This window comes from Lissotriton vulgaris, chromosome 1_1 (assembly GCF_964263255.1).
Source record: "Lissotriton vulgaris chromosome 1_1, aLisVul1.2, whole genome shotgun sequence".
Lineage (NCBI taxonomy): Eukaryota > Metazoa > Chordata > Amphibia > Caudata > Salamandridae > Lissotriton > Lissotriton vulgaris.
The window spans coordinates 987,402,792-987,420,761 of NC_141685.1; the positions used below are offsets into that span (position 1 = coordinate 987,402,792).

The 17,970-nt window shown below is 46.2% G+C and overlaps 1 protein-coding gene across 7 annotated transcripts in view; it reads left to right on the top strand.

The window, feature by feature from the left end:
- The window catches only part of WIZ (WIZ zinc finger), a 778,954-nt gene that overhangs the window by 455,501 nt on the left and 305,483 nt on the right, over positions 1 to 17,970 (top strand). For 4 of the 7 annotated variants that reach the window (XM_086960680.1, XM_086960724.1, XM_086960697.1 and 1 more), the window contains exons 4-6: positions 3,806 to 6,399; positions 17,159 to 17,236; positions 17,365 to 17,727. In XM_086960680.1, coding sequence (XP_086816806.1) covers positions 3,806 to 6,399; positions 17,159 to 17,236; positions 17,365 to 17,727 — 3,035 coding nt within the window. The remainder of the gene's footprint in view (positions 1 to 3,805; positions 6,400 to 17,158; positions 17,237 to 17,364; positions 17,728 to 17,970) is intronic. The other 3 variants (XM_086960689.1, XM_086960707.1, XM_086960716.1) reach the window with 3 other exon arrangements.

Here is a 17,970-nt window from a genome sequence, read left to right on the forward strand (position 1 = left end):
AAGCTCCTCGATGGCTCTAGACTCAGAGGTAACACTCAAAGGTCTGGAATAAATATTAAACAGGGCAAGTCTGGGTCCATTCCGCCACTCCAGGATCACGCATTGCACATCCTCTGATGCCGTGTTCATGACCCTGACGGTGCATCCTAAATCTGCTCTAATCCATATCGTTAACCCTCCCGACGGTCTGCCCTTTCCCCTCCACCTTGCGGGGACTGAATATGAGGCAAACCCTATTCGAAATTGTGCTTGCCGTGCCCAAGTTTCCTGGAATAGGCAGACTTCGGTTGTATCTATGAAAGAGCCCCAATCAGGGCAAGCTAGTTTTTTATTAAGACCTGCCACATTGCAGGAGAGTATTTTTATAACAGTTGGGCTAGGAGAACAAGTCTGAGGATGTGTTGAGCGTACCTTAATTCTAAGGTATGTTGGGTCAAGATTCGTGGTTGCTTGCTGCTGGACCCGAATAGCTCTGGCGTCTGCCCCTTCTCCCAGCTGAGCTCCTCTCTCAGACACTATTTCCCCGATGTTATTAGGGGTTGTTGGGACTGATCCACCAGTACTGCCCCGTGAGCATGTTTCCCGGTGGAGTCAGTCTACCTGAGCAAGGCAGCTATACCTATTGGTGTTAAAGTAATCAATGGGCCTCGAAGTTTCATAGAAATTTGGCCTAAACCCTCTGGTGTGACCCCTTGGGCCCACCCTGGTCCACCCATCATCAGACCCTGAATCCCGTGGGGAGTTTAGGGGAGGGTAAAAAAAGGACAAGGGAAGTGGCTGAATTACTGTATCCCCCGTACTGCCTAACCAGTTGCAGATGTGTGAAACAATCACTGGGTTCCTAAAATTTACCAGGATGCAGTCCCCCTTAATTGTCTTTGGGGTAAATCCCACCCACGGGACTCTTCTGACCATCATCAGTTCAGTTTTAATATCGGGGGGGAGGGGTCTGTGGATGTTCAACCAACTCGCCACTTTATTTTTCAGGGAAGCAAAGTTTTCCAATACAGGATGACTAAGCTCGGGGACGCCAGTTAAAACCACTACGTATGGAGCAGCCTCAGGTGGCAAATTAACTACATTTTTCAAGTTTGGTCTACTTGCGTCTTGCACAGGCCGCTCACCCGCCACCACCATTTTCCTAGTCGACCTATCTGGGATCACAGAAATGGTGGACGCAGATCTCTGCACTGGGCTCGGAAGAGTGACTGGCCCAGGGACAGTTGCTAAAATGGGGGCAGTAGGCAAGTGGATATTGTCTACAGGAGGGAGATTAAGAGGATGATCAGTTGCTGAGCCAGATGGATTGGGCGAGGGAACTATAGGAGGATTAGGTGGACGGGGAATTGCTAGGCTAGGGAGGTTTGATTGCGTAAAGGCCCTCCCATTAGCCCTGGGGATTCTCTGGGTAGGCCCCAGACTTTTCACAAGTTCCCCAATGCTCCCGGTGGCCACTTCTAGTGCTTGTAACCTGTGCTCAATTCCCTCTAGTCTAACCCCCATGGGGTCCAGCAGAGATTTCATGGTTTCACCGAGGGTGCAAATAAGGTTATCTTCCATCCCATTAGAGCCCTCCCCAAACCTAAAGGCAGCTGGCTGTACTACTGTCATAGTTTGCGGAGTCGGGCTACAGATGTCGTTGGGTAGTGGAGGAGAGACCCGGTCCGCTATAGGACCCGTAGTCTCAGTAACGGTAGGGCGTGGATCTAATTTGGGCCTTTTTCCCCCCTTTGTCTGCGTCCCTCTTTTCCTCTTGGGGACAGCCCCTTCCCTCACCCCTCGTGACTGAGGGGAGCTAGAATCATGCACCCCTCCAGACATTAAACCATTAACAGACAGTGGGGCTGAAGTGACCTCTGGGATAGCCGGTAAAGAGTCACTGGGCACAGGTGGGCTAGACCTTAACTCTTGCAGTACAGATGATCTTGTTTGGTCAATACTGTCCAGAAGGGCATTATGTGAATCCTCACCCTTGTCAGGAGTTTTGGCATTCGCTATTAGACCCAAAGAGGACCTTCTGAGATTTTCAATCCCCTGCGAGAGCCTTCTTTCAATTATCGTTAGTTCATTTGCCACCAATGAGTTTGCTCTACTGAGAAAATTGTCCAAGGTACCTGCCACCATAGAAGAGGATGCCGTGGCTTTACTTCTCGTTTCCCTTGTCGCCATGATCCCTGGACCTGGTTGTTGTGTAATCTCCAGCTGGGGTTATAAAGATCTTAAGTGTTGACCAAGGGCTAGCAATCAAGGACCAAGAAAGATGGCCCCGTCCGGTCTTGCTCGGTCTGTAACGTGCTAGAACGGGCCTGCCCTTGCCCCGGGCTTCGCCCGGCGCGCGCCCGCGCGCGTCCCGCGTCGCGGGAAAATTAGGCAAATTTCAATGTTCCAACTAGGGGGCGTGAGCACCAAGGGAAGAGGCTGCAGGTGTGGCTGGAACGGCCTGCTGGTCCTCGCAGTCCCTCAGGGTGTGTAGTCTTCAGAAGCCAAGCCCCGTGAACGGCTCCCGCGGAGCGGGGGCCGTGAACAGTAGCGCTAAAATTCCTCCGAAAGATTCCTCTAGTAACCTCAGAGTCTCAGAGCAGGTGAAGGCAAGGTTTGGACGGTGAGCGGCGAGCAAGATGTGACCACCATGCCCGACGTATTTGAGCTTTACTGCAATATTTAAACAAACCCAGGAGGTATTCCTGTGCCTTCGCATTTTATGAGATTATAGCGGTTGAAATCCCATGTTGGGACATACTGAGTGAGGAAAGCATAGAATTGCAAATTCAGATACCACTGCTGGGTAGTGACTAATACTTTCCCCATAGATGCACAGACTGGTGCAGTAGACCCATCGTGTAATGTGTACCAGTGGTTATTTTTCTATTTTGCATTACATTTAATACGGCCCAGTAGCGCTATCAAATTGCGCTAAGTAACTTCCTCGCATGACGCTGCTAGAATGCACTGCCCTTTTACTGAATATAGGGATTTAAACTGGACCTCGGGGTGCTCCATTGTGAAAAGACCATTTACCCAGGGTGTGTGCGCATTCATTTATCAGGTTTTATAGGAGATGTTACACCACCTGTGGTACTTGACAAAGGTCGTAAACGGTAGCTTCTTCTTACTCCCTTACACAAAGGTGTATTTGTTTGATCCACATCTGTAACATATGGGTGTAAGTTAGTAGAGAGATGAGAAGTGAAAGGAGTTTTCTATATCTAAGAATTGCCCTCCTCGGATGCAATAGAAATCTAGAAAAATACTTCAAAAGGGCCATTGTTTGAGGTGTTTTTTCTGTACGTTCTTCTGTTGCAAACATATTTTCTTTTAACTTTTTAGTTTAGGTTGGGTTATGGCGGATGCTTACCAAGCTTTTTAAAAATCCTTGAACCCACTTCAAACTGGAGGCGTGCAGAATAGGTGAAAGGAGGGGACCAGAAGAGATGAAACGAAGCAGCAAGAAGTGTTATTGTAAAGGGGGCCTGTCGTGTGGATAGGATGATCATCCCAAAACACATGCATCGCACTGGCTAATAAAATGATGGTGCACTTTGGGCAGTGACTGTTAAGTTTGTGGTAATCTGGACAGGCATATATTTGTAGAAATAGCAAGGATGCCCAAAGGGCAATTAAGGAGCCATAAAATTTAAAGAATGAAGTGATGGGGAGTTGGTGGGAGATATAATGAGGTTAGTGGCCATGTGTGGGATTTTAGCACTTCTCTCGAGGGACTTCTATGGGTCTTTGTGTTACACAAATTTGACATGTGGACCTCCTGTTGCTGTGACTAACCTTACATTTTTTCTGTCTTTCATAGCCATGACGGTGGAGAACAGATGGGCCTCTTCAAACCTACCTCCATGTTAGCCAGTCCATTCCAAGGCCCAACGGACTTTAGAAATGTGAAGGTTTCAAACGATATATCCTGGGAGCGCTCCCTTCAAGAGATCAGAGAAAAAGGCTCCCGGGAGGAACGAACTTCAAAAGCTTTATCTGATAGCAGGGATTTTCTTAACCTCCATAAGCCACGAGAGAGCCTCTTTTCTTTGGAGTCCAGACTTGCACGTGTCATGAAACGAAGCAGTGAACATGTGGAGAATAATCAAATAGATTTGCACCCCCATTTGTCCATGGAACGTTATCCGCCTAGCACACAATCTCATTTTGAGAGCATGGATGATTTGAATAATTCTGGCTCATTCACACATGAACACTTGGAAAAAAGTAGGCCAAGCTTTCAGAGGTTTGAGTGGATTGCTGAGCATGGTGTGAGCCCAAATCCAATTTCTAGGGAAGAAACACATGGTATTTCTCTCAGGGGGCAGACAGTGAGAGGAGATCCTCCTCCGATAACACTTCCTATTTTCAGGAAATCCCTCAATACCAGCGTGGGTAAACCTTCCTACTATGAAGATCTCTCCAGTCACACAAAAGCCCTAGCAATGGAATCTGAGATGACCCAGCTTTCTCGTCTCAACTCGGTTGCTGACTGGACATTGCAAAAACAAAACCACCAGGTTGGCATTGATGTTTCTGGGTGCAAACAGACATGGACGGTCAATGATGATGATTCACTGGAGCAGATACCCCCTGAACCTATAGTACCTGCTGCATGCAGCAACTATGATGCTGACACAGCGCCATACATGTGCAGCATGCTGCTGGAGGATCATGGAAAGGAAGACCTAGAGGACGACAATGAGGCCTCAGTATACACATGCATTGAATGCAGCATCTACTTTAAGAAAAAGGAGCATTTGATGGAGCACATGCTGCAGCATGCACGTGAACCAGGTCCAAATCTGCAAGAGCCACCTCTCTCTTTGCTAAGCCAGTTTTCCTGCAACGAGTGTGGGTGGTCCTTTGGAGATTCTACAGCTCTGGAGCAGCACCGGAGACTTCACCAGGAGTCACGAGAAAAGATCATTGAGGAAATTCAGAAACTCAATGACTTTTCTGATGAAGGGCGGGAGGCTAGACTACAATGTCCAAAGTGTGTGTTCGGAACTAACTCTTCCAAAGTATTTGTTCAGCATGCTAAGATTCATATGAAAGAGAGGAAGGACCAAGAGGTTAAGGGTGTATTAGACACTACAGTGGAAGAGGCCCAGGAGACCTCAGAACTGACCTTTCAACATTTTAAGCCAAACGAACCTCCTCTTCCAGTTACTCCCACTGAAGATCCGACCCCCTTGATCATGAAAGGTGCAAGTACCTGTATTATCTGTGGTTTCCCGGCCCCAAGTGAGAGCATTCTGAAGCATCATATTAAATATTCACATTCTTCTCCCTCTTGGGACTCTGAGACTTATGGAGAAGACACAAATGAGCCAGGCACCAGTAAAGAGATCTATGCTCTTCCAAAACCAAGGCCATATCCTGAAACGGAAATTATAGTTAAAAAAGAGCCCTCTCCTCCTTTACTTCTGCAGCCTCCACTGCCCCCACCCCCACCTCCGCAACTTCCACATCTACCATCTCCGCCTCCCCCATTGCCTTCCCAGTCTCACAAGGATATCCAAGTGAAACGTGAACCGGGGCTTGACTTTGCAGCAGGTCACCAAAGACCAGATAGCAGCAATATTTCAATCAGAAAAGGCATTCCCCTTTCAAAGTTGCAGAATAGAAAGCTGCTTCCATATGGTTCTATGCCAAGAAAATATGGCAATTCCTCTTATCCGTCTTCAAAAAGCTATGCTCCACAGGCAGCACTGAAAATAAAGAAGAAAATTCTTGCACCCTATAAAGTGCATGGCATTGACAACCGGAGGAAACACGGTGCAATGTTGGGGCTCCGACATGGCTGGTCTTTAGGGAAGCAGTCGGATGGCGTGGGTGGGGGATTTTCTTTTAAACTCAAAACTGGTCTCCAAGCCACAGCAAAGAGGGCTAACAAGCCAATGGTCCCTAGGTCTGCGCTGGAACTTAAGAGGACTTTTAGGAACACCTTGAGGTCGTCAGACTCTAACATAGTCTCTGAGGAGCAGCGTCATCAGTTGCGTATGATGGTCCCCGTCGTGGTACTTAACTGCATAAGCGAAAGGCGCAAGAAGATGAAACCTGGCCGCAAACCTTTCAAGAAAAAGGGTTTCTCGCTGAGCACAACATCTGGTGGTCGACCATTTTCACGAAAGAGGATGATGACCGAGTCCTTTCCATTAGATCTGCTGCTGGAAGGCTCGCTTGAGGCAGACGAGCTGCTGGATCCAGATAACGTGATTTTGCGGAGTGAGGAAAAGAAGTGCCCCTATTGTCCTGACCAGTTTCACAATGGGATTGGTCTGGCCAATCATGTGCGGGGTCACTTGAACAGGGTGGGTGTGAGCTACAACGTCCGGCATTTCATCTCTGCCGAAGAAGTCAAAGCTATAGAACAAAAATTTTCCTTTCAAAAGAAGAAGAAAAAAGGTAGTATGTACACAATTTTACTATTTTTTTACCATTAATATATTTTTACTCTCCTTTTTATTTTTCCTCTCATTCTGGAAGATGCTGTGGACTAAAGATTGTCCGTTGCTCCTGCAACAGGCTTTACATCAGTAGCTGTCTCGAGAGCAGCTGTCTCCTATGTTTAAAATGGGTTTTGTCTGTAGAATCATAATTTATTTTTCAAAATTGGAAAATCGTACAAAAGTGTAATCAATTAAGAGGTATGTACTACATTAGTAAACTGCTTTAGGGCCGTGTCGGTTTTGTTCCCCCCATCTTTGCATTACTTCTTTGGTTTTAAGAATGTTTTTCATGAACACTGCAGTGTTTAGCAGAGCTTGCGTTTTTTGTTTTTAAATTTTCAAAAAGCATGTAGGTCATGACAAAGTGCAACTTCCCATTTTAGGACCTGCGTGTTAAATTCAGATCACAGTGATTGTTTTTATACACTGCTTCTACTGCTGTTGGAGTCTAAAGCTGTCTCATTGCCAACCAGTAGAATTATAAATTAGCACTTGTCAACCCTTGCATTTTACTCTCCCCACCCCCTTCTGTCGACCAGTGGGTCGGTACTATGTCCCCGTCTTAAGACCCCAAGTCCTGTCTAAGACTCTCTCAATTGAGTAGGCTCTGTTGTGAAGATGAGTGCTGCTATGATGCCACCAGCCCCACAACGACAGACATAGGACTCCCGTAACTGCAGTGTAGGTGAAGACAATGATTGGCCGCCCCCATTTATTTATTGCCTCGGCCGTGCCTGGCCCTGACGGTTGAGTGCTGTACCGGGTCAGGGAAACCAGGTAGCGGCCAGGTTGCTCAATACATCCCCTTCCCAATTTACTCTGAGTCCTAGGACCTCAGCTTACATGCAAAGTCCCTCAGTCTTTGAATTGGCTGAGGATTGGGATTCAGATTATAATTCTGACTTCTAGGTATGTTGACCAGCCCTTCCTGTGTCATTACCCCATGATTGTCTATGGGATGACTTCCATCCCCTTCCGAACCACATCATCGGGGCCCAGTGAGAGCACATCGTGGTCCAGTGATTAGTTTCCCCTTACTCTCGCAAGAACCAGTTGAGGACGATCTCTGTTTCCCCCTTCTTGGACAGCAACTCACTGCATCTTATTCAGGGTCCACATGACACTTTTCACATCATCATTTGCCTGTGGCCACTGTGGGTTAATGCATCAATGTCTTATACCTAGATGTTGCAGGAGCACTCAGAATTTGAATCCTTGAAACTGAGGGCAATTGTCTGTCTTTATCTCCTCTGGAAGCCCAACCAGTGCCAGTACCTCTCTGGAGCGGGTTTCACCTTATGGATCGCTAGGATATTTGGAATGGCCTTCCACTATTACCGTGGTTATCTTGCCATCAGGAAAACTGCCAAAGTCAAGACTAACCATCTTCCATCGAGTGTCATGTCTCTTGTCTGTGATCACCGGCACTGGTGCTTCAGGGCTACTGGCCACCTGACGCACCTCACACTTCTGTACTAGCTCATCCTCTATTGCATCCAATCCTGGGAGCCACACTTTCTTGGGGGCTCTTGCTGGCTCCTTGGTGCCCTCTGTGAGCGAGCCAATTCTGCCATGTGGTGTACTAATTACCCAAAGACAACGATGCAGCACCACCTCAGAATAAGACCCTCTAGAGTTGAGCACAACTCATTCCTTACCCTCCACAATTGTCAGTCGTTCCTTGTCTGGGATGCCCCACTCATAATCATCTTGCAGAAACCTGTTCTAATTCCCTCCTTGTAGAGTTTATTTGACTTTCAGCAGCACAGCGTCCTTGTTGGATGCCTGACTGATTTCTTGGATAGTCAATGCTTTCGGGCATGTCCCTTGTGTCATAAGCTTTGGATATTCCTCCTTAGGCATACTCTCTTAGGTCGTTGAATTCTTCTCTGCCGGTGAGTGTCTGGAAAGAAAATCTCCTGGATTCTGGGAGCTGTGTCTGTACACCACCTCAAGGTGATACTGCTGTAGTTGTATTGCCCACCTTTCAATTCAGGGAGGTGGACAAACTGTAGAGACTGGATGTCCTAGTAAAGTTCTCTGGACAACACTGTGGGTTTTTCCTATGGTCATTACAGAGACAACCAAGCAGCCTGAAAAAATCTGCATCTGCATTGTTATGCACCTCCTTAACAAGGCCTTTAAACAGGAGAGGCACATCCCACCAACGATGAACGATATCATGGCCAACCTCATAGGAGAGAAGTGGTTTTCAAAGCTCAATCTAAACACCTGGTAATATAATGTAATGTAAGCTGGACTTGTATAGCACACTGTCGCCCAACGGGTATCCTGGTGATGGAGATTACCGTGTAGTCATTATGCACAGAAACAACCAAATCAAAGGAAAGGAGGGTGGTGGGTGTCCGAGCATGTCAAAAATAGCGATTGCTGTATTTTACTTCTCCATATGGAAGAGGCAGGTTTTCAGCTTTTTCCGTTATTGCAACAAATTTGAGATCAATCGGAAGTTCATTCCACATCCGTGAAGCTGCAGAGCAGAAAGCTCTTCCGCCAGTCCTGGTTTTTCTAAATCTGGCAGTGCTAGTATGTGAATGATAGTCCGACTTGTTTGAGTTTTAAATATGTATTTGCATCCCGATTATCATTTGGCTTTACGCATCAAAATACCTGATATTAGCTTCTTCAAGTGCATCCTCTTGGCCAATTTGCCACCAACTACAGCTAGATGAAGTCAGCAAATAATTCACAAATTTCTTGATGCACCTCAGCCTGCGACGGTACAAGTGATAAGATTTGGGATATCGTCTGCGGCCGAAGTATTTCAAAATACCATCCGTGAGGTCCATGGGTAATGAATGTCAGTGTAGACATTCTTATAGTCTCCACAAAAGCTGAAGAACACCACCATCGACACAAGACTACTCTAAAACGACTATGTGATCACTGACTCACCCCTCATTGTGAGAAGTGCTCATTCTTCGAGTCACATATAGAATTCTTTGGCTACATATTCACTAAGGATGGCATTCAAGTCGACCCCAGAAAGTCTCAGAACATACTCTGGGCCTCTCCGCTTGCAATGTCACAGAGATCTGCAGTTTTTCGTGGGATGGCAACTTACAGTGGCAAGTTCATCCCCAACTTTGCAATCATTGCAGAACCTCTCCGTGCCCGAGGGGAGGCTTGTCGATCTGGGGGGCCAAGAAGAGGGCTCATTCCAACGGGCAAAGTTGGCCTTTCTCAGTAAGATGACGATGGCCTATTTCAATCCCAAGCAACTGGCGGAGCTCCTTGTTGATGCCAGCCTGATAGGGCTGGGCGCAGTCCAGACACAGGAGGTGAAAAGGTAAACTCTGGTGACTAAGGGCCACTGGCTTGATGAACTCATCTATGTGCAGTTTTATCAGGTGTGCATGGAGGCCCCCTAACCCTTGAAGTTGACTGGAAACTGGTCAGTTAGTCAATTGACTTTTAACTTTTGGACGTTGGTGTCAAAGGATACAAGCCCCAGATCCTCCGCCATGTGGTACCCAATGGGGGTCTCTGATTCCCCTTCAATGGCATGGAACTTTCCTGGGCACTCCTTGCCGTTGGACTGTACCCATACATTGATTTCCTCTTTCCCTGGCAGGAGTGTCTGCCTCCCGTAGGTATAGATCTTGGCCGACGAGGGCCAAGCATTAGCCTGGGGCGGAGATGATGGTACTGATGATAGCACATCACATTCACAGATGCACACCTGTCTATAAGAGCTTTGATGTTCGTGCCAGCTACATCCACTGTACACTTAGGCAGTAGTGGTCTGTGCTTTTTGAGGAGATCTGTGAATATCAGAAATAAGTATTCCTCCTCAGAGGTCAAATCGTCTTTGGAATTGCTCTGCCTGTTGCGCTGTGTAATATAGCCCTGATTCCCGGCTTTCGTAATGGATAGCTGCCGAACTACCTTTGTTAATGGTGCACGTCCTCTGGTTCCTCAGTTCCGCGGGTCTTCTTTGCACAAAAGTGATTGAGCTTGCCACAATTTGAGCATGTTTTACCTTGGACTGGACAATTCTCCAGTGGGTGATCATCCCTCCCACAGTTCCTGCACTGTCCCATGGACACAGTTGTCATCGACTTTGCCCGGGTGTATGTCGATTTGGAGGTGATCGCATCCACTGTTTCGGTCTTGACATTGGGCAACTTGCAGCCACTCTGATTGCATGTCACAGCCACGACCATTTTAGCTACCCATGCTCCTGAGAGGTCATACAATAGTGCTAACACGAGAATGTCATGCAGGCTGAGTTTGGGTTGCCTCAGGATCAGGCAGCGCAATGTCTTGGATCTGCATCCCTGAATGATCTGTGCCCGGACTTCTTTCGGCTGGTCGTCTGCTATGTTAGGTGCTGGCCAACTTGCCAATGCGGGCATAGAAGTTATCGATCGACTCTCCTTTGCGTTGGTGTTCCTGTCTTAGCTTGAAACTCTCAAAACCTGGGTTCAGCTGCGGGTCTAAATGATGGTTTAATGCCCTCACTACTGCATCGTAGTCCTCCTCATCCCTAGTTTGGGGAGGTTCTAGAAAGACTTGTAAATCTCTTCTCCTGCATATTGAAGCAGAAGGGATTGATTCTTCCGTACACCATCGTTTTCTCGGGTCACCCTGAAGTCATTGTTCAACCTGCCTACCCAGGGTCAGCCAACTCAATAAATGGTTGTTAGGCGATCACCGGGTTGTGTTGCGGGATGCGAGTGGCGCTAGAGCAGGCATCCGCCGTAGTGCTTCCACCTCAGGGGCTGCTCCTAACAGCCAGTGGAGAATAACCCAGAGTTGCAGGTGCGAGTGCTGGAAGTACTCTCTGAGTGTAGCAGTGTGACTTTTCTCAATCGAAGATGGGCCTCAAATACCAGGCTTCAGCATGTGGGCGATTGAAGTTGACCCGGGGTTGCCTCACCGTTCCAGCGAGGCCCATTGCTGGGGAGAGATGGGAGCAATCACTCGACAAGTAGGTCACGTGTTGATTGGAGCGAGGTCTGTCCCTGTAGGGGAGGAGAAGTAGTAATAGTAGTAAGTTTATTTGCACAATTAATTAAAACCAATGCAGTACAACACAAAATATGAATTAAAATAAAACACAATATAAAATGACATATATTTTAAAACCAGCATGGCGTGGACATTGCTGTTCTATTCATCCTAATTATAAAACATGTTGGCCTTTCATTTATCACACAAGTATTTAGACAGTAAACATAGTTTCTGTTTTAACAGGTTAAAATCAAATCAGTTCAAAAATCAAGTCTGGGCATTTTTTTCTCTACTGCCTTTAAAAATTTTACAAGGCTGCAGCTCAGCTCAGGGTCCTGAGATGAAAAACAGGTAAGAACTGCGCTCCTTCGTGTGCGTGTCCCATGTCTGATAAAATGGCGTCTCAAAAGAAGTTTCCGCTCCTCTAACATTTTCTCACAGGAGCATAGCAAATGAAGCATATCTTCCTGCATAGCGTGCCTGCTTTCTCTTTTAGCCAGTGTGGGAGGTGCTGAGTGCACAGCAACAGACCTAGCCTGTACCTTAAGAAGCACATTTTGGTCTTTTTGGCGTAGCCCAGACCAAAATTGTTCTGGGGAGCTTTTGCCGAATATGAGTTCAGAATCATCCAAGCGTGTGTTCTTTTTGAGAAGTCTGCTTTGTCTTGGAACCACGGCTGTTGTTTAATCGACTTCTTTACCAATTTATTAAACGTTTTGTGATCTGTGGAGGAAGCCCAGAGCTGTTCCAGTTCGGTGTTTTCAAGGCATTTTGCTAAGTATTTAGTTGCTGGTGAGGTCGGAGACTGCTCTAACTCCCTCCACAGATATTCGTTCAATGTTCCTTGTGCGGATGCCCTCACTTTGTCCCATACACAAATGTCGGCCCCCTGTCGTGCCAGGAGCTGTTGTTGAATGCCAAACTCCAGCCTAATCTGTGGTGGGGAGGTTCGCTTAGGAAGGCTGAAGATGATTCTATATGCGGCTATAATTGTGCTGTCGAGTATTGTTGCATCCCTGCCTCGTAGCCCCTCGCTTCCATAAGTTATTGTAGGCAGCAGTTTGGCACGGATAACTTGTACCAAATGTGTTAAAGATGGTCCAGAAAGCTTGTTATTCAGTATTTTTAAGGCGATTGCCAATGCAAGTCCTTTGCCTCTGATGCTAGACCTTTGCACACTGAATCGACCGCCGTTATCAATCTTCACGCCTAGATATTTATATGTCGACGTGTCTTTGATACGAGAGTTGTTCCAAAACCACGAAAAAAAGTTCCTTTTTCTTTTGCTAATAGTCATAGTTTGGGTTTTCTCGAGGTTTACTGTTAGGTCGTTTGACTTGGAATAGCTCTGTGTGGTGTTCAAGAGGTTTTGGAGCCCTACTTTGGTGTGGCTTATTAGGACAATATCGTCCGCGTATAAGAGGCATGGTAGATTAAGCCCTCCTAGTTTAGGAGCATGCGAGTTGCAGTTGTTCAAAGTTGGAGCCAGGTCGCCCAAATACAGATTAAACAGGGTGGGGGCCAAGACGCAGCCCTGCTTGAGGCCATTGTTGGTCTGTATGCGCCTCGACAGCAGTGAGCCGTCCCCCACCTTTATCTGTATCCAAGTCTCCGTGTGCAGGTTTATTAACAGGTCCAACAGTGGTTTTGAGGTCCCCCCAGCCGTTTAATTTTGACCATAGGAGATTCCGGTTGATGTTGTCAAAAGCTTCTTTATAGTCTATGTAGCAGAGATGATGGGGCAATTTTTTTGTCTCTGCCTTATCTATTAGTATGCCCATAGTTAGTATATTGGTTGTCGTACCCACTGATTTAACAAAGCCTGTCTGATAAACCGGTATCGGAGATTTCTTTGTGGCCCATGCCTGTAGTTCCTCCAGCAGTAGGCCTGCGAAGTACTTCGCCTCATTGTCAATTAGAGCCACTTGTCGATAGTTTTGAGGGAGAGCCCTGTCCCCTGCTTTATATATTGAAGTGATGATAGAGCCCTTCCAGGAACCTGGCAAGATGTTCGAGCTCCTGATTTCCAAAAAAAGGGGTTCGAGAGCTGCTGCCCAGTAACCCACATCTTCTTTGAAGAGGATTGGCAGGATCCCGTTTGGTCCCGGATCTCCTTCCCTTCTGCCTTTTTTGAGTTGGCATTTGATGTTGTGTTGCAGTTCTGAGGGATTAATTAATTCATGACTGTCTTTAATGTTTGTGCACAATTGTGTTTGTTGTGCATTGTCAACTTTATGGTCTATTATGATGTTGGAGTTGGAAAAGTCCCGGTTGTTGGGTAAGTCTTGTTTGAAGTGCTTACCAAGGGGAGGAGAGGAGGTCAGCAGTGCTAGCAGGCTCAAGGCATCAGGGCAGGGAACACTTAAAATCAGCCTCTACAAGGCAAGTTCCTGCGACAAGTTGGCAGCGGAGGTCAGTACAAGGGCCCAAGGCTGGGGGGTGGGGTGGGGGGGCGGGCCTACTTTAGGGCTTGGTTAATACCACGCTGGCGACCGCAGCGTGGAGGCAGCTGTACAGAGACAACCGTGCGACCTCGCAGGCGGAGCCATGCTCAGGTAGTGTTGGCAAAACCTGCAGGTCTGGGTAGCAGGAGAGTGTGTCTGGTGAAGGCCGTGAGCAGTCTTTCCCCCATTTATTTATACCGTCGAATGTGCATACATTCGGGTCAGATTTACCATGTAGTTGCCTGGTGGCTCACTACTCACTCAAGTTCCAAAGCGTCCATTTTCAAGGTGTCCATTTTCAAGGCGCAGGTGACGGACTATTACCCTCTGAACTGGTTTTAGTTTTGATAATTTATGGACCGTCTGACACAAACTTGTTAAGAGCTTGACCGTCATACCATGAAAAAAAAATTAAATGGCAGTGAGCTCTTGACGTAGGTGGGAAGCACAGGCCTGCTGGCAAACTCTATGCTGTTCAAGTACTCTGACCTATATAAAGCTTGGCTGTTTCACCTTAAGGGAATGCAGTCACCTTGGTTGAGAAACTGCCGGATGTCACAGTTTCTCTACCAAGTTGACTGCATTCCCTCACAGTCATTCTGTTAATTTCAACCTGCTGTTCCCACGATCTCCTTTTATGATGGGGCTCCTGGATATAAAAGAACAGTAATTACCTATTCTTTTGAACATGGGTGTTGGTGAAGCTAATCAAGACACGTAATTGAACCTTTATTCAAAGCCACTCTCCCAGGTCAAATGGCTGGTGTCTAAAACATTACATTGTTTCTCTCCACTTATCCTTTACTGTCGCTCCTGATTTAATGATTTGGTTAGAAACGTTCAACAGGGAAAGCCGATGAAAGTTATGTTGGCTGTAACCTGCTCTGTCCTGGGAGGCACCACCTGCTGTACTTTTTAAAACGTACTATCTTATTTCCTAGCTGTTTTGGCTGAACGAGTTTGTCCCTTGAGCACATAAATCTCCTTCAAATGTTTTCCATTCCCTTTTGAACTTACTTTCAAATTTTTTTTAAGCTGGGCACTGTTTTGGACTCCTGGTCAGTTTTCCTAGTTTTGACACCATACTGTCTCATGCTCAAGTTTTGGTGATCAATCTTGCTGCTCCTGCAGATTGTTGCCCAGTGATGTAGGGAAAACTAAATCACATGATGAACAATGGAACCACCCCTGTTTTACAGAAGCCTACTTGAAGTTCTGGTGCTTAGAAACCTCTGGTGAGATGAATAAATTGACATTAATGTAACAGCTCTGCACCCGGCTTCTCTCCTTTTCCCCTCTAGTGCAGCAGACGAACAAGTTAAATTGGCTGGATTGGAACTGACCCACCAAGAAGAAGAACTAAACCCTTAAGCCTCCTCTGGCTCTGTGCTCCCTTCCAGTTGGCTGCCATTCTGGGGAGAGATACTTTAATCAACAGGCAATCAGAATGTGACCACAACATGTTTGGTTTAAGTTCGTGAAGGTGTTTTCAATTATTTAGAAAGCACTGTACACTAGTCATTACCAAAAATATTGTAAGGTTCAATTCTTTTGCAAATGACCTGGATTACCTACTGATATTTTACCAGTCTTCGTTGAAGCCAGTCTAGTAATTTGCCTGAAAATAATCTAATTCAAAATGGCCACTGCATTTCTTTTTCATTGAAAAATAAGTTGGTTAGTTTGTGGCTGTAGCTCTGCTGTTGTAAGACAGTTTTCAGCCAGTTAAATAATTCATTTCGTTGACACTAGTTATTCTGCAACCAGGTAGAGCATGAGATAAATAAGAGAAGTAATCTTAAAGGCTAGAAGCGGTAGAAGGTTGCAATGCAGATAGTGCCCTTCCTTGTCCTCTTGAAATGCACGCAACTGGGAAGGCATGACCACTTTGCCGTGGTTTTGGTGAGCCTAGGTTCCTTATTAGGGCACCTCGAAATGTCGTTTATACAAAGAGAAATGACTGCCTTAATTGTGAAACAGCCCCAGTTGAAGAAATGAGTGCCTCCAGCAGCTGACAGTTTTGAGATACATTCCCACTCTGGGCCGTATGACCAGCAGGAAGCAATCTGCAGTGCTTTGAGATAAGTGATAAGGATTCTTTATTCTTTGGCAGTCACATAGAGCACCTATTAGAGCTGGTCTTAAAACACGCTGTCCTTCTATATCTGCTTCTTGTGTACCTTGCGTGAACGTGCCCCTCTCTTATCTAGTGTCCGTGTGTTCTCTCCCTGAAGTATTTATTCCTATCCACCCTCTGTGAACAAGTGGGCAACTCCTGCTCTAGCTGTATCTTCCAATGGTTTAAACGACCTTCTGTTGTTATCTCTATCCTACAACTAGCTTGCATTTGAAGTAAGCAACCCCTTTTCGCACATACACTACCTCCGTGGACCTCTAAGGTTCAATATCTAAGTGCTCATCCTCAACACGTTTTAAAATGCTTTTCTTGCCTCTTCTTGTGGCTTGCCTGCTTTATGTCAACTGAGAATCCCAGGGCTAATGCAAGAACTTACCCCCTTGGACACCCAATTGGTATTAATTGGTATAGCTATAAACAGGCCTCGAAGCAGCACCCCCAGCTTAACTCCGTGCACTGCGTCCATGTTGGGAAGTGGTGCTTCCATTCACTGCTTTAAGATCCTCACTCAGTAACTTCTCCTTGTGAGCCACCTCATCACAGAGTCCCAATTATTTTATAGTTTCTGACCATTTTGATTTCCATATTTTAATAATCACTTTTTCTCCATTTACTTTCTTGTATTTTGACTTTGACAATTTATTGCTTTTCTCATGTATTTGCATTTATTTGAACATTGCGCTTGTTACTTTTTAATAATGTTTCAAACGTTTCTAAAAAAAGAATCTAATTTTATTTGATTTTATTTTCGTCTGATTTTGCATTCATTATATTGTGGTTCAGAAAGTGCAGTGTCCTATCAGCCTTAGATTACAGTGAATGGCCACGCACCCAGTTCCATTATGACCTACTTATGTGGGCTTCTGGGATTTCCATTACCAGGCCCTTCATTTTTACTATACTCCATTCTTTATCCTCTATTGTTCAGCCAGTCTGGCAAATTTATTGGCACAAGCACGCCCATGTGTTTGGCGATGTGCTTCAGAGGTGATGAACTTCAGTATCTCCTTAGGTTTAGCAGGATTTGTGTTCAAAACAAAGGTACCCAGATTAGAAAGAATTGAAGGTACGGATGTCAGAAAGGGATTGGCGACATGATCAAAATCTGAATGGTACAAATTCCTGTGTACCTTTGACTAATTGCATCTCCTCGCTCTCAGTAGGGGAGCCAACTCTGCGGTACGAAGCGCCTTGGCCACTTGTGGGACGCCCCTCCACGCTAAAAGGTTCTTCTCATGGTGCGTATCCATATATTCAACCCAGCTTTACTCATGCGTCGTTACGAGGGCATGTGATTGGCCTGTGGCCCCATCACCTGCTTTCTACATTGAGGTTCATTGATGGGGCACTCTCATTTTCATTGCAGTGGCCAACTTTGATCCCAGCACCTTCAGCCTCATGAGATGCGAGTTCTGTGGCGCAGGATTTGACACACGAGCCGGCCTCTCCAGCCACGCCAGAGCCCACCTGAGAGACTTCGGCATCACCAACTGGGAGCTCACCATATCGCCCATCAACATCCTGAAGGAGCTTCTGGCCAACTCCCCAGATAGGCGAGCCCTGCAGGTGGTGGGCAGAAGTGAACCATCCTCCCCAAACCACACTCGAGAGGCACCAAGTTACAGGCCTAAAAGCATCACTCCCATGTCGGAGGCCAGCATTGTGAAGTCTCCACATTCTCCTTTGACTACATCCTGGGCTGATGAGTCCTCACAGCCCAACAGAGATAGTAAGTGATGTACCTTTAAATTATATGTTCATTCATTTATGGTACCTACTAAGGTCTGTGAATTGCAGATGTAAACTCTATACGGTTTCTCACTTTGCAGACACACGTGTTTTTAATTTGTTAGATTTTCGTTTAAATTTCCTTTACAAAGGAAGTTATGAGTGGTAGGACTGAGGGTGTGAATTATGTTCTGGATCATGTTGCATCAATTTATTCAATGTATACAATGGAAAGTTAACAAAC